This window comes from Hippopotamus amphibius, chromosome 9, assembly GCF_030028045.1.
Source record: "Hippopotamus amphibius kiboko isolate mHipAmp2 chromosome 9, mHipAmp2.hap2, whole genome shotgun sequence".
Lineage (NCBI taxonomy): Eukaryota > Metazoa > Chordata > Mammalia > Artiodactyla > Hippopotamidae > Hippopotamus > Hippopotamus amphibius.
The window spans coordinates 4,235,684-4,261,720 of NC_080194.1; the positions used below are offsets into that span (position 1 = coordinate 4,235,684).

General features: G+C 39.6%; 1 protein-coding gene across 2 annotated transcripts in view; it reads right to left on the minus strand.

Moving 5' to 3' along the window:
* Positions 1-26,037, minus strand: part of HSD17B12 (hydroxysteroid 17-beta dehydrogenase 12) — a 155,903-nt gene that overhangs the window by 51,708 nt on the left and 78,158 nt on the right. For both annotated transcript variants that reach the window (XM_057747479.1, XM_057747478.1), the window contains exon 4: positions 3,851-3,958. In XM_057747479.1, the coding sequence (XP_057603462.1) occupies positions 3,851-3,958 (108 nt within the window). The remainder of the gene's footprint in view (positions 1-3,850; positions 3,959-26,037) is intronic.

A 26,037-nucleotide genomic window follows, 5' to 3' on the forward strand; every position in this document is an offset into this window, starting at 1 on the left:
ATTAAAATTACAATGCAATATAAGATATCTGCTAATAAATGTCAATAATAATCACACAAATCTTATGATTAAGGAGACAGTTCCGGTAGAGTAGGAAGAAAACAAAATGCATAGCCAACTGATAGCACAATGTATGGGAAAGTGCTGCTATAAACTTTAAAGGATTATGTAAACATTAGCCATAATTATTTTTATTATCAATCTGTAACCAACCCAGAAATCAAAAATTAAGTTGTCTGTATGCGTGTGTGGGTCTCAGTAAGTATTCGGTCAGAACAATTTGATTACAGTGTAACTTCAAAGAGGGCTTCTCGGCCTCAGCACTGCTGAGACTTCAGACTGACCGGTCTGCTGCGGCAGTCTGTCCTGTGCACGCGAAGATGGTCAACACTCTCCCCTTACCCACTAGAGGCCAGCAGAACCTCCCACTCCTCCCCCCTCAGGCAGTGACAACCAGCAATGTCTCTGGACGTTGCCAGACACTGCAAATCCCCCTGGTTGAAAGCCATACTAAAGCATAAGAAAAATCTAGAAATTATATGTATGGCTCTCCCACACAAACTGAGGATGAGAGACAGTCAAGATGAACTAGAGCTAGATGTCCATCACTAGGCATGTGTGGCTCCGAACACTTCAAATGCAGCTAGTCTGAATTGATATGTTATAAATGTAAAATACACCCTAGAGTTGAAGACGAGGTATGAGAAAAAGAATACAAAATGTTTCAAAACACTTTACGTAGATTATGTAAAGTAATAATACTTTGGATATAGTGGGTTAAAATAAAACACATCATAAAAATCAGTTTCGTTTGTTCCTTCTTGCTTTTTAAAAATGTGGCTACTAGAAAGGTTAAAATTAAATGTCTGGCTTGCATTATATTTCCAGTGGATAGTGATGAACTTGTACAAAAAATCATCCCTCCTTCACACTATACATTCCAGGCAGCCTTTGACTACAGAGAGCTGTGTCCCAGTTTTCTCTTTACCTTCTCCCCGCTCTCCTTGGATTAGCTCCAGTCCCCTTTCTTCACTGAGATTACTACTCAGAGATGACTCACCTCAAAACTCTATCTCTAGTTAGGAGCTCTACTGAAATCTAGATCCATATGTCCACTATCAACTTAACAGCCCCACTTGGACATCCTAGAGGAACCCCAAACTTAAATGACCCTCATTCCCCAAAAGGCTCCTCCTCCAGGATTCCTCATTTTATTAGATGGCACTATTGACACAGATGCTTAAGCCAGAAACCTGAAGGTCATCATGAGTTCTCTTGCAATCTCTCACAAGTAAAGTCCTGCTTCCTCTACTCCCTCAATATTTCGAGAATCATCCTTTTTTCTAACACTGGCTAGGCCAAGTCACCATTCTTTCTCCCCATATAAACTCTGTCATCCTTTTTACCCTCTTATTATACCCTGCCCTCCCTGTCTCAATACATATCCCACAGGTAACTGTTTTTAATCAGGGTTGTCTTTCCTTCTAGAACATTAGACTATTAACACATAAAGCCAGGTGCTTTCCTGTTCATTGCTTTGTCTCCAGTTCATTGACTAACAAATGAATGAATGAATAGGGGGTATAAACTGCTGACTCACAGGCTGCAATTTACTAAGGGGCTGGACTACAAAAGCCATGATTCCATTAGCATATGTGGCCCAGGAAAATATCAATCCGTACGTACAAATATCAATGCTAATGTATTGACACAATTCCTAGGATTCTAGAAGTCGGAAAAATGTGTTTAGGCACCACGTACTCTGTACCCTCATCCTTAACAGATCTATCTGTTGTGCATAAAATCACACTGCAGACTTTCTATATACTGAGTCAGGAAAGAACAGCTGAAGAGTGCCTTTTATAACCCTCCAGCCCTGCAGCAACCTGATGCCTGACATCTTCCATCTTCAACGGCATAGTCCCAGAGTAGCTAGAGTTTCAAAGCTACCCAGTGAATAGCAGCTGAAATTTATACAAAGCTAAGAACTACTGTGTCTTTCAGAATGGGGGGGGGGGGGACGACGATTGTGATTAACTGAACTACTCCTGAAAGAAAGTTATTCTCCAAGTTCAAAATAAGTCTCCTCTCATTAGGGATCCTCAGTCCACTTCCTTGCCTGAGCCAGCCTTCACTCTCTAGCCTATGATTAGTTTGAAAGAGATTTAGATGGACTATGGCAGTGTCTATCCTAACTAGTAAGTTACAGCTGCTACTGACTTGGAAGTTTAAAAAAGTCAAGAATTTTACAGATGTTAGCCATGCTTTAGCTTAAGCTAAAGGAAGAAAATTTTGTGAAAGACTCCAGGCAATGTATGTATTAGCGAAGAACAAGGCAAAAACTAGACTTGTGTGTTCGTTCATCTTTTGCTACTGGCTCTCCTATAAGCGTGGGAGTAGCTGTGAGGGTAGGTGGGGCATGGTGACGTGTGATATGAACCAGGCAGGAGCTGCAAAGATAACATGTTAAAGCCAGCGTGAACCCCCAGTCCAAGGGCACTATGTAGGGCTATACGTGTATAACTTTTTAAAATTGCCTTATTAAGAATTATATAAGAGACCATTCTTTTACAGTATGAGGAAGACAGGCGGGGTCTCGACTAAAAAAAGGTTAGGAAACATTTTTTTAAAGTATTTCTCTTTGTCATTCCTCCTTTTACAGTCCAATAAAGAAAACAAGGGCAATTACCAGGTTCACACCAATTTAGGTAAGGATACAGAGATTTAGTGAATACCAGCTGTAAAACAGATAGCTAGTGGGAAGCTGCTGTATTACAAAGGGAGATCAACTTGATGATGGGTGATGCCTTAGAGGGCCAGGACAGGGAGGTGGGAGGGAGTGGCGGGAGGGAGGGGATGTGGGGATATATGTATAAATACAGCTGATTCACTTTGGTGTACCTCAAAAGCTGGTACAAGAGTGTAAAGCAACTATATTCCAATAAAGAGATTAAAAAAAGAGAGAGAGATTTAGTGAAGAAATGACGTTTTTCTGAACTAGATGCCCTTTTTCTTTCTAGAAATGAGTCAGAGAATGGTGGGTAACTTTTTGAAGCCTGTTTTTTTGTTTTTTCCCCTTAAAACCTGGTGAATCTTTTCCATAACAAGGTCCAATACTTCCACATCTCAGCAAAATCATCAGTTGTTGATAATAAGAATAAGGTAGCTGAGGTGTAACACAAGGCAGTAGCAGACTTGGAAAAAAAAAAAAACAGATAGTGGCTAAATCCCACGCACAGTACTCAGTCTACGTCATCTCAGGCAAATCACTCACCTCTCTGAACCACATCTTCTCAGATGTGAGCTGCGGTGACAGCTCCCTCCAGGGGACAAAAATTGGTTTGGGGGTGTGGTGTGAGTTCTCATCCTTTTTATGCATCAAGCACAGATATACATACAGCACATAAACAAGATAACACATTGTATCTGTGGTATTAACATTCCACGGGAGGGAAGATTAGGGGAAAATAATGCCTAAAACATTAGGGGGTAATGTTGAACAAAAGGCTGAGAAACACCCCTCTGAGCCTTCATTTATAGCTGAGCTGTAAAGACGGGTCAGCATCACCGGCCATAAAGGATTATTATGATATAGCTGTATCTAAATACACACAGAGAGAATGAGACCAGAAATAAAGCAGGCAGGGAAAACCACCTAAACTGTAGAATCGTCATCAAAATACAACCCAAAACACAAAGACTCAAATGTATATAGATTCATATCATCTAATGATCACTTGTTTTGATGACAATTTTCTTCTCATGAGTCATTTCACCAGGTGAACCCCTAACATCCAAAAGCAAAGTCCTAGTTAATGAATGAATCTATAAATGTGACAAAGATACAAACCTAAAACGCCAACTTCAAGACCTGCCAAGCTTGTTTTAATTTCATCATAAATATCTTCTGACGTAAAGTCAACAGCAATGGTCTTTGTTTCCACTTTGAATTTTTCTCCTAGGGAAAAAAACACAAATGGAGAGAGGAGAAATTAATATATGGCAATTAAGATTTAAGCATTTGATGACATTACCCTTTCAAACACTCTCACCCCTCCCCCATTTTTATATGAAATTTAGACAGGATAATTTTAAGCAACGATGAGACCATCTAAGAGATGATACAGAGTCAACACAATAGTTCTATAATAAAAATTCCAATGTTATCACAGAGCTGGCTGAACATTCCTTAATCAGTTCTCCTATAAATCAATAGTGATGACTCTTCAGACCCTTAAGTACAAATAATAAAACATGATTTATATCATAATGTTATATACTCTTTAAATATCACTGGTTTGTGATTTTTTTAATACTTTCATTTATTTATTTATTATTTTTTGGGGGGTACACCAAGTTCAATAAACTGTTTTTATACACATATCCCCGTATTCCCTCCCTTCCTTGACTCCCCCCCCCACGAGTCCCCGCACCCTCCCCACCCCAGTCCTCTAAGGCATCTTCCATCCTCGAGTTGGACTCCCTTTGTTATACAACAACTTCCCACTGACTATCTATTTTACAGCTGGTAGTATATATATGTCTGTGCTACTCTCTCGCTTCATCTCAGCTTCCCCTTCATCCCCCGCCCCCTCCCAAACCTCGAGTTCTCCAGTCCATTCTCTGTATCTGCGTCCTTGTTCTTGTCACTGAGTTCATCAGTACCAATTTTAGATTCCGTATATGTGAGTTAGCATACAATATTTGTCTTTCTCTTTCTGACTTCACTCTGTACGACAGACTGCAGTTCTATCCACCTCATTACATATAGCTCCATCTCATCCCTTTTTATAGCTGAGTAATATTCCATCGTATATATATGCCACATCTTCTGTATCCATTCATTTGTTGATGGGCATTTAGGTTGCTTCCATGTCCTGGCTATTGTAAATAGTGCTGCAATAAACATGATGGTACAAGTTTCTTTTGGGATTATGGTTTTCTTTGGGTATATGCCCAGGAGTGGGATTACTGGATCATATGGTAGTTCTATTTGTAGTTTTTTAAGGAACCTCCAAATTGTTTTCCATAGCGGCTGTACCAACTTACATTCCCATCAACAGTGCAGGAGAGTTTCCTTTTCTCCACACCCTCTCCAACATTTGTTGTTTCCAGATTTTGTGATGATGGCCATTCTGATCGGTGTGAAGTGATACCTCATTGTGGCTTTGACTTGCACATCTCTGATGATGAGCGATGTTGAGTATCTTTTCATGTGTTTGTTTGTTGGCCATCTGTATGTCTTCTTTGGAGAAGTGTCTATTTAGGTCTTCTGCCCATTTGTGGATTGGGTTATTTGCTTTTTTGGTATTAAGCTGCATGAGCTGCTTGTATATTTTGGAGGTTAATCCTTTGTCCGTTGTTTCATAGGCAATTACTTTTTCCCATTCTGAGGGTTGCCTTTTAGTCTTGTTTATGGTTTCTTTCGCTGTGCAAAAGCTTTTCAGTTTCATGAGGTCCCATTTGTTTATTCTTGATTTTATTTCCATGATTCTGGGAGGTGGGTCAAAAAGGATCTTGCTTTGATGGATGTCATAGAGTGTTCTGCCTATGCTTTCCTCTAGGAGTTTGATAGTGTCTGGCCTTACATGTAGGTCTTTAATCCATTTTGAGTTTATTTTTGTGTATGGTGTTAGGAAGTGTTCTAATTTCATTCTTTTACATGGTGCTGTCCAATTTTCCCAGCACCACTTATTGAAGAGGCTGTGTTTTTTCCATTGTATATTCGTGCCTCCTTTGTCAAAGATAAGGTGCCCATATGTGTTTGGGCTTACTTCTGAGTTCTCTATTCTATTCCATTGATCTTCCTTTCTATTTGGTTTGTGATTTTAACAGCAAACTGATACTTCACAATTTCAGGAAGAAGTCGTGTTGTAAAATATTTTAAAGTATGATCTTTTAAAACAAAAAATCCATCTTATTAAAATGGAAATAAAATGAATATGATTTCAGAGCTTGGTTAATAATGAACAGTCACTACATTTAAAAAGCCAAACAAAATGCACAGTAATGGAGCTACAAAGTGACACAAGAAAGACCTCAGTGTTCTACTTTGCACAGGACTGTTATGGTCCAAACGGAGCTAAAGGGAAATAATAGATTCAGAAATGAGACCCTGGAGAAACAAAACTCATCTGAGGGAACATGTCATGTTGATTTCTGCCTTCACTAGCAAGCCACTTTGAGAAGATGGCATGGACTGTGAGGTCACCCAGACTAGGGTACAAATTTCACTTCCACACTTATTTGCTAAATGACTTTGAGCAAGTCACATATCCTCTACAGGCCTCAGCATCCTCTTGTGAAAATGAAGGCAATAATACCCGTCTGTGCTATGAACACAAAGGTACCAAAGTATTACCTTCAGTACCATCAATCCTGCTATGTACTGGCATACAGGAGACACTCCATAAAGTCTCCTAGAATGCTTATTCTTTGGAATTTGATGAGAATTCAAAAGAATTAATTTAAAAATCCTGGCTTCCAAAAATAAAATCTTTTTCCTTTGAAGTCAATGCCAGCTCATCACAGAATATAAAGCATTAATCCAGATAGGAGCTTTCTGTTCTTGATCTAAAAGGATTTATGTCTAAAACGAAAGAGCTGGTTCACAAAAGATTCGATTCTTTAGACTCAATGAGAAATATCCACCCTAGATAGGAATCCATGAATAAACTAGAGAGCATAATAACTGACCAGGAAAATACCTTATCTAGTGATAAAGGTACACCTACTATTCAAATATAAATTAGTTACTCTATGTGTTCATGTAATACACTGCCAGAAACAGGGCTGTCATTCCCCAATAGCTGGTCTGACATGTCTTACCATAAATGGTTCACAGAATTTACCACAAGTAAAGAACTCTGCCTTTATTAGAGCCACCGATTCACAAGAAAAAAGACCAAAATCAAAAGGCTGAAGGATACCTTTTATTGAATGTAAAACTTTATTCCAAAAGTAATATAAGATAAAATTTATCTATTTATGTGAGAAAAGCAAAGTCTGTTTCTACACTAGCACTATACTGACATTTAGGAAAGTTTCTCTCCAGTAATAAAAGCCAGCTCACAACCCCTGAATCAAATTTACTTTTAGATCTCACAGGATTTGGTGAATGCACTCACATGGTACAGTCTTACATAGTTATGCTACTAAAAAAAAATTTCAGAGACCCTTTTGGAAAGAATGTTACTTAATCTGAATCCTCAAGTAAGCACTTTCTGATGTCTTCACATTAGGATAAGCAAAATGGCTTCTGATGCAAGCTTTTCAAGATAAATAAAATTTTGAACTTATACCCGAATTACCCTGAATCGTATTCTAATCCAATTAACACTGTTTCCTTAACTTTTCTTCACTGCCTCTATTGTGGGCTTTTCTTTTCGTTTAAACATAGGTCAGATACTCCCCTCCTGGCAAACCTCCAAAGGGTTCCATCTCACAGTAAGAACCAAAGTCTTCAGCAAGAGCCTGATACTGAACTATTCTCTACCCACTTACCCTCCAGTTGCCCCCAGGCCTTGGTCACAGGGGTCCTAGCAGTCCTTTAGACACAAGATGTTCTCCAAATACACTCAAGGCTTTTGCACTTACTGTACCCTCTGTCTGGAATGTTCGTCCACATCCCTTGTCTCTGTTGGCTCTTTATGCTAATGTTACCTTCTCAGAGAAGCCTTCATTGGCTATCCTTTAAAAGGTGCAGCCACTCTTCCCCAGCACTCCTTGTCCCCCTTCCCTGCTTTGTTTCATTGCATCATGCTTTATTCCTCTCTAATACACTACGTATTTTAATAATGCATGTGTTTCCTGTCATCTGCTCCAACTAGAATTAAGCTTGTGAGGACAAGGACTTGGGTCTGCTTTGTTCCGCTGCTCAACAACATCACAAAGGCTGCAGGGTCCTTCCACCTTCTCTCTTATTCCCCTAAGCTGGCTCTTTTCTTGGTTTCAAGAGGCCCACTGCCATTCCAAACATCCATGCAGGCAATGTTCAGAGACAGAAATGGGGCGTCCCTGTTACATGTCCCTTTCATAGTGAGGAAAACGTCCCCAGAAGAATCCAGCAGACCTCCCTCACATTTCCCCTCCCAAGATTATGGGAAATGCATGCTCGTGACCAGGCCCAATTAACTGGCTTTGAGGATTCCATGAACCGCCCCACCACTACCACCAAGTTGCATGAGTCAAAAAGAACATCACGTACATAAGAAGAATAGGACAGCCAATGCCTCTCTCTGGGCCAAGGCAATCAGAAGAGAATTATGAAGGATGTGCTAAAAGGCTGAGGTAGAGACCACTGACTTCCCTAGGAACTGGGAAAATAAATCTAGGCATCTTCCCCCTTCCCATAGCCTAACAGCTCTCATCTGACCCTGCCAACAGAAGCCAACACAGATGAACAAGAATCCTCAATTTTACACATCAGCACAAGGACGTAATAAGCATCTGGAAGAGAAGCACCACATACACATAATACAAGCTTCATTTCCACCATGACCACCTCCCCTACCCAAGGTTCTTCATAAGACCACCAGTCCACAACTCAGCACCAGCCCGCCACTGGGGAAGAGTAAGAACGTCACCAAAGCATTTGGGGACATACTTCTGAGTACTCTGATCCTTGCCCACCACAAAGGCCCATGACATGACAGCTTCCCCCAAGTCTTTCCTCCAAGGTAGGAGCTGTGATCAGTTAAAATCAATCCCCTACAAGTGTGTGGAACAAAGATACACAAACAAGTGAATCTGAAGGTTGCAACGGAAAGAGATGAGCCACTCAGCTGCCCCTTCAAGGAAATCCTGGTTGCCCCAGCTGCTGGGGTATCATCAGCAGACGGCTTTCAGGTGTCAGCCCTTGGGGGGCGGGTGGAGCACGGGTTTGCCTCAGCTTCAGAGAGTTGCCTGGACCAAGATCGTCCCTTTCCCATGACATCCACATCCCATGAGTGACTGAGGTGACTGGACAGCTTTTACTGACCAGATTCCAATTTCAAAAGTATAGTCTGTTTTTCATCATATTTTCCTGTTCTTTTGTAATGCCCTAGTTTCAATTATTCTAAATTTACGATAAGTTTTAATATAACTAGTAGTGCAAAGCTCCTCCACTATTATTCTTTTTCAAAAGTTTGTGAGTTATCCGTGTTTAGTCTCAGTTTTTATTGGGTTGCATTCAACATTTCAATTAAATTTATGAAGAATGACAATGTGGCATTCCCTCTAGGCTCTCCATTTGTTCAGGGTCTCACAGTAAAATCTAGTGTTATAAATTCTTAAAGAAATTAAAGAACTAAATTATTAGAATACTACACACCATTATGCAAAGATATTCCATACTATTGACTATTTGTACTGACTTAAACCATCTGATACTTGAAATTGGATAGGCTAGCATCCTAGCTACTAGTTGTAGCAAATATAATCTTGCCTTCTTTCCCTTTTTTCTAGATTGAAATGATTCTGATACGGTCTTGGCCCACTATCTCTCAGCCTAGTGGCTAAAACAAAAAACTAAGAAGCAAAAAACTGTGATGATTGATATGAGCTGTCAACTCACTAGAAATGGGGGCAGAAAATCAGCTCCGGCTTTAAACGTGGGGAATGAAGCTAAAAAGTAGCTGGGCTGATACTGTCCATCCCTCACTAGCCCACTGAAAATCACATGACCACAATGGTGGACTATCAGAAAGCAGACATTATTCATACATACAGAGCTATAACAATGAACGTCCTGACTGCCTGGGGCCAGTCCATCACTTCCAGGAACGGGTGCCCCACTCCTACACTCACACTGCTGATCTTCACTCAGAGGATCCTGAATCAGTTCAAGGTCAAGTCTGGAACTGACAGAAGGAACTTCACCCAAAAGCAGTTTCAAGATGCAGCTAAAACACCTCTCAATATTAAAACTAATTCGTTTTTAGGTTCAAAGCTAGAAAGGTCATGAACAAATTTCTAACAGCCTTCAGGTTAACATGCTTCTAGGTCTTCCCATCACTATTTTCATTTTGCTCAACAAGCTGACATCTCTCCACCTCCCTGAAGACTAGGATGATGTATTGGTGGTTTATACAAATATCAGGAAAAACAACAACAACAAATGGACATTTCTCACATTTAACAGTTTTGCTCTAAGAATAATCTTATGGGTCTTAGAAAGACTTTCCTTGTATCTCCCGCAGATATCTTGGGATATTAGGTCTGAGAATGCGAGAAAAGAGGTCTAATCTACATAAACTCATGTACTACTTATAATTTTTCTATTAATAACAACCAAAAATAATATAGATTCTCCTTTGTTTCCACGTCTGCTCCAAATAAACAACGTGTCTTTCCCCCTAAGTTTCAGTTTCCCTCTGTTCATTACAAAATTCCTGTTACATTCATCCTTCTTCATCTTTTCCGTATTATAAACTTCATCATTTAAGATCCAAGTTGTGTCACCACCTCTGTGGACTGCATTTTCATGATTCCCATTACCTCCAAGGTAAAGCTACTTACATCCTCTTGACTGTGCTCCTAGAGACCTTCTACATAACCCTATTAAGCGCTTCCCATAATGTGCTATGCAAAGAGTCTCTACTTCCTAACAAACACAATCACTTTGTTATCTTTGTATTCCCAGCACCTAGTACAATGCCTGGCATATAGCAGAGGTCAATCAAATGTTTGTTGAGGAAATAAATGTATCTAGGCCAACACAGCTGATATATTAAAATCATGTTCTCAATACTTCTTGAACTTCTCTCTACAGAAATAAAACTAGCTGATAAGAGATGTCTGTGTGAAACATAATAACAGAAGGTACTTACTATTAGGTATTTTAAAGCATTAAGATAAATTGAGAAACAACTCAGTTCTCCCATCTGTCCTGCATGGGTTGGACTACCATTCACATGGAAGTAGAAATGTTTTAGAGTAATCAGAAACCTTAGAAACCATCCAGTCTTACGAATAAAGTGCTCCAGGAGCTTAACTCAGGGGCATGGAGGGGAAGGTGGAAGATACTTTAGTCATGGACCCACCCTCCCTCTCCCCAGCCCTGAAAAATGTAACCGGGGGAGAGGAGAGACTCTTGGGGAAACAGTACCATATTCCATACCTACCCATTTTAGCTTCTTAAATCTAAATTCATTAAATTCAATTTGTAACTATAAAAATGTACTGCATGTTTTGAAAACCCCCTCCATTTTACATAAAATATCTTACAATATTTAGAGCTATAAAAAGTATGAGTCTTCTGTACTTTCTCTAATTTTTAGGAGAAAACAAAGAACAAGTCTCCTAACTATATTCTTTCCACTTAACTTCCCTCCTTTTCCTCCTTTCTTTTATACCCCGAAACCTCACCATCTCCCCCCACCCCTGCCCCTGGGGGTTAGACACCTCCCCACAGAGAAAGCCTCCCTTACGTAGCTCTGGAAAAAACGTGCTTGTGTCCTAGATGGGAAAAATTCACCTGACTCCATTTTTTTTAAAGGCCCATTTAATTATAACTATCAGAGATGCTACACAAATAATGGTCCACTTCTTTTTTACACTGCCCTTGAAAATATATTCACGGCAATTTTAATCTCATATGAAGAGGCTCATTTTCAATCAAATCAAAAAATCTGTCATAGCATCAGGGATTCCATCCCAAACCAAGTATTTCTTTATTTTAAGCCAAGGTCATCCTGTTTTATTCATTACTGCCTATTTAACTAGAACAGCCATCTGTAATAAATAAAAACCTCAGACCATGTGAATTTGTTCTATTGACAGGGCAAGAACAGGTCCCATTCTTTCAAAGCCCTCAGTTGTACATTTGGTTCAGGTACTGTAGGCCCCTGGACAAAGCACCTTTGAAGAAATTTTCAAATAAAGATGTCTGTTTTCTACACTTGGAGGGAAAATAAAGCTCTGCCAATGGAAATATCTGAATTTCATGTTTTGAGGTGAGAAAAATATAAAAGTTATTCCTAACATTAGATTCCAAGATGATGTTGCTAACACTGTGGAAGCTGCATATTATGGGCTGCATGTTTCTGTCCCCGCCAACATTCCTATGTTGGAGGCCTAGCCCCCAGTGTGATGGTCTCTGGAGGTGGGGCCTTTGGGAAGTACTTAGGCTTACGTGAGGTCATGAGGGTAGGGCCCTCATGATGGGATTTGTGACCTTGTAAGAACAGGAAGACAGAGAGAGCTCTTTCTCACTGCACAACACACCTAGGAAAGGCCGTTGACGACACAGGGAGAAGACAAGCCAGGAAGGAGGCTCTCACCAGGAACTGAATCTGCCTGGACCTTGATCTTGGACTTCCCAACCTCTAGAACCATGAGAAATAAAGGTCTGCTGCCTAAGAGACCTAGACTATGATATTTTATCATGGCATGCCAAGCTGACCAGACATAGAATTTGCTCAAAAACCATGGGATGTAGTTAGAGGCCCTGGACTTGAACTCCAGCTGTCATTTGGCTCAAGGTCCTTCACTCAAGCCTTTCAACCTTCAGGAATTCCATTTCTTAGCCTTTAAACTACAAGAAATAATACCCACCCTACAGAGCTCCTATGAGGACTACGTTATAGCATATGAGAATGTATTTTATGAAGCTTGTAAAGTCTTATTCAAATGTTTTCTTTTCTTTTATCTGCCAATATCTACGAAGATGACTGCATGGCAAATAGTTGTTTGTTCCTAAACAGCACAGGCTGCTGTAGGTATTATCTATATCATTAACTCTTCCCTCTTTGCATCAGCTGCACGTCCCCTGTCAAGCTGACCATGCTCATGGACCTCCACTTTAAAAAGTGATTTATTTACTACTTTATCACCAATGGAATCTATGGTCATGAAACACTACTTTAAGCCATGTCTTTAGTGTCCCAAGTATTTCATTGACTCAATTTGCTTGCGATTAACTTTGAATTATTACTATGCTTTATCTATTCCAAGATGCATATTTTTATTGGCTTTTTATCTTTGAAATCAGGATGCCTTACAATTGACGGCATGTCAGTTTAATCGGCCATTTTTCTTTCTTCCTGCTCATAAGCTGCATCATTTCATGATCAATGGTGTCTCGGGTTTGATGAACGAAACAGAGAACGCTGGTGGTCTCCACCCATCTCTTTCAGGTCACAAAATGAACTGAGGACAGCTTCCAAATGCAAGATTCTCTTGTATTCCAGTGCCTATAATATTCCATCACCACCGTTAGTCCAGAAAGCAGAAGCTTGCCCATCCTAAACTAAGACCCGAAAACCTTAGCATTTGCTCATTCATTTATTCAGGGCCCCAGGCATTTGCCACCAGGCCAAGCATCTCACTCCCTAAATTGTAGTTCCATGAGGGCAGGGTCCATGTCTGGGTCTTTTCTTTACCACTATACATGCAGAGCCCAATAGCACCCAGTACACAATAGGAGCTCAATGAATATGTTTTGGCTGATTAAACTGAAGAAGTACACACTGAATAGTGTCTACATGTCAGGCTTCACCCTGAGAATAACAGCAGATCCCTGCAAACAGGTCATATTTCCATGAAGGAGACGTGTGAACCCAACTATGGCTCTAATAAATATAAACAAAGCGTGCAAAGAGAAAGCAACCACTCTTGCAGAGTGGGATTTTCTACAGGACGTGACATTGGTGATGAGTCCTTGCGTAGGAATGGGCCCTGCAGAGAAGCTGAGAAGTAGGCAAAGGCAGAGAGTGGAGAAAAGGAATGGCACGTGGGTGGAGTAGATGGTGCACAGGGGGAAGGGGAAAGTTCTGTCGGAGGACACTGGTAGAGGCTGTACTCGCCAAGATAACAGGCAGGACGAGCTACAGAATGTCCCGGGGCCCAGTGCAAAATAGAAATGCAGGGCCCCCTGTTCAAAACTTTAGACTTTCAAGATGGTGACAGCAGAGCATTAACCAAGGACGGGGCCCTGTGCAAATGCACAGGGTACAAACCTATGAAGAAGGCCCTGTAACACACTGACAAGACCTCCTGTGTATTAAGAGTACTTCGCAGAGGTTCTAATGCTGGGAAGTGGCACGATCACACTTGTTTTTGGGAAGGAACTGCTGTGGCAAAGAGGACACAGCCTATTATCAAAAGTAACGGGCAGCTGGGAGAGGACACAGCAGCTGCTGCATTAGTCCTGGGAGAAGGGACCCAAAGGAGGGAGGCAGCAGTGGAAACAGGAGGCAGGCAGCTGGGAAACCTCTGAGTCAGAGTCTGAGTTAGGGGAGAGGACTCAAATTAACCATTTGCTTTAGACAGTTTATTCACCACAGTATCTTAGAGCTAAAACTGTCTTCATTCGAGACTTCCCTGGTGGTCCAGTGGTTTAGGCTCTGTGCTCCCAACGTAGGGGCCACAGGTGTGATCCCTGGTCAGGGAACTAAGATCCCACATGGTGCATAGCCAAAAACAATTAATTAAAAAATAAGAAATAAAAAAATTAAAGTCTTCGTTGGTTTCCCACATGAGGCAACATTCCTCCAATTATGTCTCCAATTATGCATCTTTTTAATCACATAAAATGTTTCTCTGTTGTTTTTTTTTTTTTTTTGGGAAAGCAACTTTTTTCTCGAGGTAGCTTACTTCTCCTTATTGGCTTGAGAAATGAAATTACAGTCATCTCTTGGTATCCATGGGGATTGGTTTCAGGACTCTCTGTGGATATCAAAATCCACGGAGGCTGAAGTCCCACAGTCAGCTCACTGCATCCATGGATTCAACCAACCCAGGATCGTAAACATAATATACGATCCTGTGGTTGGCTGAATCCACGATGTAGAACCCGTGGATTCAGAGGACCCATGAGTACTACCAATAAGATCTGGGCCAGAGCTGACCAATTTTCCACGCAGAATGATCGTGAACTAAAAATCAAGTTGGAAATCAAAAGGGATATTTTTGGAAACCTCCACAACATTCTTTCCTTCTTCTTCCAAAGAGAGTTAGAATTAATTAGAAGCTAAATATCACATGGTAACTTTCTTCTAAAAATGCTGATTTTCTTACTTTTTTTTAAAAAGTGACCTCTTTTTATTTCAACCTGTCACTTTGTTCTTACAAGATTCCATTCTGGTTTTGTGAAATCTTGCCACAGGAAAAAGTATTCTTTTCAAGATCTGGGTCTCTCACTTTGGTATTTTAGGAAAAGGAGGTGTAACAGTTGCTTTTATTTCCTTAAAGACAAAACCAACCCAAAGCAGAAACTTTTGAATTTTTTTTACCATAAAATTTAAAATGTCAGCTACTGAAACGAGTATTCACTTTATGGCAATTAATACTCTGAAGATCAATATAGTTCAACATTTTGTCAAGAGTAGAACCATTTTTCTATTTAACACAAAAAACAAACCTCTCCATTTAAACTGTTAAAAGAGCACAGTTTTCACATATTAAACCAAAGTAAAAGCAAAAGCACTTGATTCAAAGGTTCCTCTTGTACTCTTGGAAATAAGGAGAAGGACCTGACACTAGGATGTCCTAAAGAACTCAGAGGTACCATGTAAAATGCATAAGGTTGCAGTTAATAGTCTACCAACTAAACAGGAGTAATAACTATTGTGGTTGTCAATTACTGAGAATCAACTAGATGCCAGAAAGTCTACTGAATGACATATGTCATTTAATCTGCACAAGAACCTACTGGTATCTTGGTGAAATTTGCAAATGATTACTCTCATAAATTTCAGTTTTCATCATCTGAAAGGCCATCATTTATGCATGTTTTTTTTTTTTAAATTCTGAAATAATCTCAAGCAAAGCTGCAAATGCTGTATGAGGAAACTTTTTTTCCTGAACTATGTTTCTTTCAGTTGTTAATAAGATTTCATCACCCATAAATACTTCAAAGCAGCAGTTCTCAAACTGTGGTCCATGACCCTTAGGGCTCCTGAGAGTCAAAAATACTAAGACATTTTTTGCCTTCTTCAGTGTGGTGACAAATTGCACCAATGGCACAAAAGCAATGGTGGGTAAAACTGCAGAATCTTACCAGGAATCAAAGCATTAGCACGTAACTATATTAAAAGTCACTGTATTCTTCACATCTTGGCAGTAAAAAAGAAAACAAAAAGTCAGTTTTGTTACAGAATGTCTCCTGATGAAGTACTAAAATAATTCTATTAAATCCCTATCGTTGCGTACACAGCTTTTTAATGTTTCATGTGACAAAATGGGAAGTGTGCATAACGCATTTTTCTGTGTCCCTAATACAACGGCTGTCTTGAGAAAAAGCACGTGCAATTGAGTCGTGAGCTGAATTAGCCGCATTTTTTCATGCAGCATCATTTTACTTGAAAGAACAACTGACACAAAAACTATGCTTATTCAGATTTGGCAGATATATCCTAAAAAACAAATAACGTGAGTCCGTCATTCAAGAAAAACAAGCAACAGTATTTACTGTCCATGATAAAATTGGAGATTTTAAGTGAAAATTAGAAATTTGGAAAACTTGTGTCCATCATCACAAGACTGAAAGAAAAGATTTTTCTGATGAGATTAGGAGTGATATTCATAATTGTAATGGGGGGCCTGTGTCAATATTTGTCACTATCTGCAGAACTCTGCAACAAATATCTTCCAAAGACCAATGCACAAAGTTACAAAATCAGGATGGACAAACGACCTATTCAAAGTGCAAGGTAGACAAATGGATTTTTAAGGCAATTGAGTATGAAAAATTCATTGGTATGTTTTCAGATTCCATATTGCAACTAATCTTGAAGAAACCTCCACTTTAAGGAGTTTTGATGTAGTATCAAAGGAAAATATCCACAACTATCTGAAAAGGCTATTAAAATCACTTTCTCTTTTCCAACTACATATCCACGTGAAGCCAGATTTTCTTCTTATACTTCAACCAAAAAGAACATTATCTCAGCAGAATGAATGCAGAAGCAGATCTGCAAACACAACTGCCTTCTATGCCAGATAGCAGAGGTTTTCAAAAATGTAAAATAATGCCACTTCTCACTGAATCTTGTCTTGTTTCAGAATATAGTTATTTTCCTTACTAAAAATACATTATGTTAACATAGAATGGGTTTATCACTATTCTTTTTACATAAATTAAACATTATTTTTAAAAATTACTCAGTTTGAATTTCTGATACAATAAGCATTGATAGCTGTGTCCCACATAAACAAAAGCTCTTTGGGGCTTTCAATAATTTTTAAGAGTATAAAGGGGTCTTGAGACTAAAAAGTTTAAGAATGTTACTTTTGTATTTATTTCCTACAAAGACAGTCTCCTAAATTTTACATAACGAACAAAATCAAGAAATTAACCTTGACACATGATTGCCTTCTAATTCTTGGAGTCTGTTCAAGTTTCATCAATTGTCTCAACAATGTCCTTACAGCAAAAGCATCCAAATCAGAATCACCCATTGCATTTAGCTGCCATGTCCATTTAGCCTCTTTCAATCTGGAACAGTTTCCCAGTCTTTTCCTGGCCTTTATGACTTTGACACGTTGAAGATCACAGGCCAATTACTTTGTAGAATGTCCCTCAATTTAGGTTTGTATGTTTCCCCATTATTAGATTTAGGTTATGCATCCTTAGAAGGAATATCATAGACATGAAATTGTGTTTCTCATTGCATCCTATCAATGGTCCCATTACCAATGAAGATACGTTTGATCTCTTATTAAGGTGAAGTCTGCCTGGCTCCTCCACTGTTAATTACAAAGGGGAAAATAGGAACTTAAATATTTTTGGAATTCTGTGGGCAGAGATTTTGAGACTACATTAAATCCCCTTTCTCATCAAAATTTCAATTAATGCATTTATCATTATTGGTATGGGCTCATAATTTTCTATTTTTTTCAACAGATTAGAACTTCTATCATTTTAATTTTAATGTTCAATTTATCCAGATTTGATTAACAGGAGGGAGTCCCTTCAAACTGGCTTCTGTGTCTTTTGACATGTCTCCATTATCCTTTGAATACTTTCTTGATTTCTGGCACAATAAGATATTCCAGGCTCTCCTTTTATTTTCCTTGCCCCAGCCCTGGAATTAGCCATTTCTCCAAGGAGTACTGCATCCATTATTAGAAAACAGTATCTAGAAATCGAGATCTGGGTTACTCATTGTAGTTGGGGTATAGCTGCTCCCAGTAAAGACCATAAGCTTTAGCAACCAACTTTTGCAGTGTCACAATCACAACACAAGTACATACTGGGTAGTGTCCCATGGAAGACGTAGTTGCTGCTGAGAGACACTACTTGAGATGCTTTGATAGAGGAGCCAAAGATGCTGTAGGTAGGCTTTGGGGTTCTCCTCCAGAGCTTGGAACACTGTAAATGTATCCAAGTATCTTAGATAGTAAATATACAAATGTCTTTGGTATATAATGTATAATAAAGGCTGATAAAACACTATAATTTAAGCCTTAGTTTAAGAAGGGATAGCTTTATTTGTGGTATTCACTCGGTAGATAAAAGTATGAAAAAATATTTGTGCTATGTAGGGCAAAACAAGCTCTTAGTTACTTATGGAGTTTCATGCTAAAGATACACAGGCAACTCCATACTTTGCTCAAAGCATTTCTAGAAAGTATACCAAATACATATTGAAAAATATATCCCTACCTCAAAAACTGGTACGTGTGTAAAGCAATTATATTCCAATAAAGAGCTTTAAAAAAAATGAATAAAAATAAAGCACTTAAAAAATAAATAAATGCAAAAAAAAAAAGAAAGAAAGAAAAATAGATTCCATTTGCCCACAGAAAATTTTATAACTGGAATTTCTGTTACTAAAATTAATCACAGCTAAGCCCAACATAACATAAATGCACAAACATATCATACCATTAGCCTCTAAAATAATTTAAAATAGTAAAATAATGCTCCCAAATACTGATTGTCTTGAGGACCCAATTTACTATAAAGTATCTATTCAGCATATAAATAATGTAACTATCATATCATAAATCTGACCTTAAAACATGTTGGTCCCACTTAATATACAATAAAACTACCTTCCCAGAATTTAGAATGATTTGCACAGCATGAGCCTTTTAAAAAAAAGAAGCTCAAGGAAGTATGAGCTAAACCTTTTAATTAACAAATTTCTCTGCAGCAGACAGAGGCAGTTATCATTTCCAACTGCCCTTATGGTTTTTTCAAAGTAGCAGAAACTCAATAGATATGATTACAATGTGAGTATCATGAAAGCAAAAATGAGGGGTTTTCTCAGTACTTAAAAATAGACAAACTGAGGATACTGGAACGTAATACCAATACACACTACTTGAATCAAGACAGTTCTTAGAAGAGTCCTTGAACTCCCTAAAATTATAGGCAAAATACTCTGTATATATACGTATTTTTATAGGAATATGGTCTTTAACATTTGGAACCACAAAATGGTCCATGACCCCCAAAAGAATAAACATTTTCTGTTTAACTGCTCCCCAGAAATAACCACTGTGAACATTCTGGGCTGTGATCTTGCAGACCTTTTTATTTATTTATTACCTTTTTTAAAGATTGATTGATTGATTTATGGCTGCATTGGGTCTTCGTTGCTGTGCACAGGCTTTCTCTAGTTATGGCGAGTGGGGTCTACTCTTCCTTGTGGTGCGCACGCATCTCAGTGCAGTGGCTTTTCTTGTTGTGGAGCACGGTCTCTAGGCATGCAGCTTCAGTAGTTGCAGCGCATGGGCTCAGCAGTTGAGGTACAAAGGCTTAGCTGCTCTGCACCATGTGGGATCTTCCTGGACCAGGGCTTGAACCGTGTCCCCTGCGTTGGCAGGTGGATTCTTAACCACTGCGCCACCAGGGAAGTCCCCTGCAGGCCTTTTTAGATGCATATCACAGATTTGGTTCATGAGGTTAGTATTTGTATATATGTGGCATGTTGGGGTTTTTTAAAAACAAAAGTTTTTAAAGACCAGACCTTCTCTAAATGTGCTACTCTGTAACTTGCTTTTTTTCACTAAAGATGGTCTTCCATGAGATATTTTTAATTACATAGTATGGCTGGGCCATAATTTATTTAAATAGGCATTCAAAACACAGTATGAGGGCTTCCTGGTGGGTTAAGAATCCTCCTGCCAATGCAGGGGACACGGGTTCAATCCCTGCTCCAGGAAGATCCCACATGCCACGGAGCCACTAAGCCTGTGTGCCACAACTATTGAGCCCATGTGCCACAACTACTGAAGCCCATGAACCTAAAGCCTGTGCTCTGCAACAAGAGAAGCCATGGCAATGAGGAGCCCGCGCACCACAATGAAGAGTAGTCCCTGCTCGCTGCAACTAGAGAAAGCCTGTGTGCAGCAACGAAACCCTAACACAGCCAATAAATAAATTAAGAAAAAAAAAAACACAGTATGAGCAGGCATAGAGCAAAGGAAGAATTCATTGTACTGGAGAAGGGAAGTGTGTCTTGGCAAGTTATAAGAAAGAGAATGTGAGAAGTCAGTGAACTCAGAAGAAATTTTATAGGTCATTAAGACTTTATTTTTAAAATAAGACAAAATAAGGACCCAGGAAATTACAGAATGTTTACATTTGTTAACATCGAAGCAAAAAGCAGTTTGACCAAAAGGAGTTATGGCTGCAACTAAGCCTGCCTGTTGTTCCCCTCACATACACCCGCCTCAGCTTCCAAGACCCCTCCCCAGGCCAAAGACATTTTAATAAAAGAGAAAAAAAACATACATATGCAAATAAAGTAGAATAAGTCATAATCCAAGGCAGGGCTACTTGTGGTCTAGTTAAGGCCACCCTGGGGAATGGTTCTTGGGAAGAATCTGGGAAAGGCTGTACCACAGGCAACAGACAAAGGCATGAAGTCCTAAAGGAAAAAAAAGTTGAGTAAAGAGCCCTACCGAGCCAAAGCATTCAAGAGCATTTGTGGACTCAGGTCACCTTTTTTCCCACATAACTGTGGTCAAGACAGGTGATAAATCATGTGGCTGCAGCTCTAATCACCCATATTAAGGTCTGGAAGGAATCAGTGACCAAGAAGAGAGAGGTTGTGTTCCCACTGCCCCGCATTTAAGCTGGTCTGTTAACACAGAGCAATCCAGCTCTTACTGTCTCCATTGGGAGGCTGGGCCCTGTCTCTGCTCAAACAGGAGAATGGCTTAGGGAGTCACCGACAGACATTTAGATTGTTTCTCATTTCTCACTACTATAAGCAACACGGTGTTGAATATCCTGTATATAGATCTTTGTGCGGTTACCTGAGTTTTCCTGCAGGATAAATTCCTAGATGTAGAACAGTCAGGGTATATGTGTTTTCAGATTGGCTACAGGAGCAAAGGGAATCAGCTTCTGCATTTTTACAGTCTGAATTAATTTACTGGTGAATTTCAGAAAGCCAGAAGCATTTCTGTCATTTTATAGGAAAAAATACTTCCTCTGGTCAAGACTGGCTCTTAGGGCTAACAGCTCTATAAACAGAGGCAGGCTGCAAGCAGTAAAATACATAAAGAAATAAAGTGTTGAGCAGAGAGAGAGGAATGCTGGAGAGACGGGAATGGAGGGAAAAAAATGAGAGTAACTAAGGCAAGTCTTGGAAATGTTCACCCAAGCACAGGCTGAGGGAAGTCGGCCAGAGGCAGCCAACGGTTAGGTATCCTGGCAAGGCTGCTCGCATCGTGGAAATAGCACCGCCAGGCTCTTTTCACTTAATGCCCTTAAACACACAAACTCCCTGGGCAATAGATGGCCACGCTCATGAAAGGAACTTCTGGTTTTATTTTGCTTCCTCTGTACATCTGCCAACAGGGAATATTACGGTGATAAGTAGTATAGCCTGCACTATAGTTTTACTTCCTTTAAAAATAAACAAATAAATAAAACTGGGCATTTGATTTTGCCTATTGAACTTGGTTTCGTGTAATTTTACCCTTGAAAGGCATATTTACTCTGAATATTCAGACAAAACCAGGTTTCAAGGCCTGCATGTTTATATGCCAGTTTGTAAATCTTGGTCAATTCTCCAGGAGTTTTCTTTTGAACTCAAGAGTGTGGAATTTGAGCTTTCTGTCTTAGGCGTGCAGGCACACGGACTCGCTCCACTCCCCGCCCAGGCCAGGGGTCTTTGGCAGCAACTACGGTGCATCACTGCCGGGTACATGGTCCCTCAGCCACAGCAGCCTGCCTACAGCCAGATTCCACACTCGGTACTGGAACCGAATACGTTCCTCTGACATTGGAACTCTTGTTCTGTTTCTGACGTAAAATTTCTCTTCTCTCACAGCGCTCTTCTAAAAAAACCGCAGTGGCAACCTCTGAGTGCCTACCATGTGCCAGGTACTGTGCCAAGTGTTTTCCATGACTCAGCTAACTGAATCTCACAGCAGTCCTAGAACACAGTGCTAGGATGTCTCCATTCTCAAGTGAAGTGAAGTAGCTCGCCCGATGTCAGAAAGTTCTGTTAGAGACCAGGTGGGAAGCCGGGCATCCAGCGCTGGAGAAGGCACCTTACTCCCAGCCCCGCTCTCTCCTGATAATGTCAGGTGCTGCTTCCTTACTAACTGAGGCTGGCAGCCTTACATTTAGGTCCACATTTCTGTGAGGAATAAAATAACAAAATTTTCAGTTTCAGAAGGACTCTTGCCTTGCTGAGGGTTTCTGCTACATTTAACCCACATATTTACCTTTGAAACTCTCAGTGTATGAATATCTGGATATAAGGCCCTGAGCACCTTGAGTGTGGCTGGTCTCCTTCTGTTGAAGACATAATTCCAATCTGGATCGTCTCACCATCTAAAAAGCATATCCTCCAAAGTCTCTTTTATAAGGCAGTTGATGCTAGGGACATTCACTCACTCACTCAACAGGAATTTACTGCCTGCCTACTATGTGTGGGAATATTAGCCATGACCCAACCTGCTTACCTTGGAGGTTTTGAGTCTATTGCAGGGGGTGGGGGCAGGCAGGAAAGAGACAGGTAAAAATATAAGAAATATAATGCAGCAAATTTGGTAATAAATGCCATGGGGAAAAAATAAAAGCAAGGTGAGAGGGAAAGGGAATGAGTGAATAACAATTCTTTAAAAATGAGAATATTTTTTGAAGCTAAGAAACTATCTATTCCTAATTTGTGAAACTGGTACAACATTCTGTTTAAATTCCTATGCCAGTTCCCAGTGTGCAACAAATCTGTAATATCACAGATAATTAATGGATCAAATTATATAACGGATTGAATGCTAAATCCTTAAGAAGTAAATTTACTTGTTTTTGCTCTACCTTTCAATTATTTCTAAGAAAAAATGAGTATTTGAAATTTTTCCAATTGACAAATGTCACACGACTTAATGTAAAACATAAAACACAATGTGTCTATCATTAATAAATTCTATGTCTCTCTCTATATGTATCCAATCAAATTTTTAGGGAGTCTAACTGGACATTTCGAGGAAATCAATTCAAATATCCTAAAGGTAATAAAGCCAGGCAGACCCTTGGGAGTCACTGAACTGGTCCCTCAGCCAATATCCTTCTGCAGCAACATTTCCTTTTTCCTTTATAAATTTTAATAATGACCATAGTGCCACTGCCATGAAAAGTTACCCTGAAAAGCAAGGGCCAACATCTTTTATTCCCTTTTACCCTCTCCTCTTCCTCATTATCAAATGCCACCAACAAACAAGAATTAAAAGCTATGTAAATGAATCACACCGCACTGGAAAGTCACGAAAAGCACTTCCATGTAGAGTTTCGTAGGAGAAAAAGGAGGAGGGGAAAGAGAGGAGAGGGGGAGAAGGAGGAGGAGGAAAAAAACTTCTATATCTTCCTTAGACTAAGATGATACATATGAGATGACATCTTTATGTGTGACTATGTAACATACGTATGAAATGTACACATAAGCAGCCAAGAGTTCCAGAAGCAACAATATGGAGCAGAAAGGAGTAGGGAGGGGACTAGGGGATGGGAGGAGGCAGATCACCTATATACTGCTACCAATATCTCCCATGAAATGACAGAGATGCTAACCTTTATTCTCTCAAAGATCCAAGACAGCAAAATTACTTTGCAGATGTCAATTTCCAACAATTCTTAAAGTGGCAGCCAATTAGGATCAGAAGTGGGAAAAGGAGGAGCAAGTTTTCTTTATCAGTAGGGACTGGGGATGAGGATGATGAAAAGCAGAAAGGTAAGGAAAATCTGGCAGCTTCCTTGAGCATCTGTCCAAAGGGAAGGCAGTAGTGGAAGACAGTCTGCAGACTGTCCTGGGTAAAAGCAGTTATATTTCTCACTTTGCCACAAGAAAGCAACGTATTTCTCAAGTATGTTACCTTGCTTGATCCTTACAACAATCCTCTAAGTTATAGAAAGCAGATATTATCAACATCATAGACGTGAATATATCTGTTCTACACAAAGTACTTGTACAATAGACAGCTGGTTAGATGTCTCAGGTGACAAAGGTTCTCAGTGGAAGATGAGAGATGGATCAAGGTGGCCTAACAGATGGTTAATCCATGGTCACAGAATCATGCTTTGCTAACAGTACCTGGTGTTTTATAGAGCATTCTGGATAAAAACAGTGTTGTTAGTTGATTTCACGTTCCAAAATGGAACATTTTTTAAAAGGTATGGATTCCTTGATAATCATTTAAGAACCTTGATAATCCTTAATAATTAAGATTCATTAGTCATTAATACCTATAACTAGAACTGACAAATGCCTATGAGGCTTCCCTTGGAGATTCTGCTGCCCACACAGTAGATTATACTCCACACCATGCCCTCCACACTGCTTTGGGCAGGTCATATTTGCCATCTACATTTTTAAAAGTACATGAAGGTTAAGTGAAAAATGATCAATTCCACCTCATGATTTTTAAATATAAGATAAATTGTAAATTCTGAAGGTCAGAAAGTTCATTAATTAAATTACCAAGTTCTAGAATATTCCATCATCTTTTTAAAATTTGCAAACTTTCTGCAACACCTTAAAGAGCTTTCAGTAAATACTTTACATACTTGAAATGCTCATTCTTTATAATTTTATATTAAAGAGATTAGAAAGGAAACAACTCTAGTTCACAATATAGAAAAATAAAACTAATTTTAATATATTACGTAAAGAACGTTTCTATGTATAAATAATTTTATACATATATATTTATACGTGCATATGTATATACCTATCAGCTTCTTAATTTAGGGGGGAAAAGATAAAAAGAGGACTTGAAGAAATAAATTTCTGAGTTGCTCACAAAAGTGAATTTATGAAGAACATCATAGTAGAATATATACCTTGTGGTCATGAAGGACAGTGTGGAAGCTTTAAAAATACGTTCTTACAATTAACTGTGCAAAGAGCTCTCTGGATAGAAGCCACCAAATGATGACATGGAACAGTGTACTGTGTACCTGCGCTGCCTGGATTCATACTCCAGTTCTGCAAAGTGACCTCAGCAATGTGACCCAGGGAATACGCATGAGTTCTCTGTTGCTGCATCATAAGTTACCACGAACTTGCCTGTTTAAAACAGCAGACATTCATTATCTCCCTATTTCTGTAGGTCAGGAATCTGTGCATGGTGTAGCTGGGTCCTCTGCTGAGAGTCTCAGAGGCTGTGATCTCACCTGAGGCTCAGGTTCTACTTTAAAGCTCACTGGCTGTTGAGAGCATACCATTCCCTGACATTGTAAAACTGGGGTTCTCCGGTCCTAGAGGCCACTTGCCATTCCCTGCCACACGGCCTTCCCCATAACATGTTTGCTTCTTCAAGACAAAAAGAATATTTCTGCTGCTTCAAATCTCTTAACCTTAGGGGAGGCTTGAGCCAGCTTTTAAAGAGCTTAACTAATTAGGCCAGGCCCACCAAAGGTAATCTTCCTTTTGAAGAACTCAAAGTCAACTGATGAGAGAGACCTCATTTTTATCTGCAAACTCCCTTCACCTTTGTTATATAATAGAACCCAATCACAAGACGTCCTGCCTACACTCCAGGGGAGGGATTCTATGGGGTATGTACACCATGGGGCATGAATCTCCAGGAGCATCTTAGAATTCTGCTTACCACAGGCAGTTACCCCCCTGGATCTGGCTGGTATCA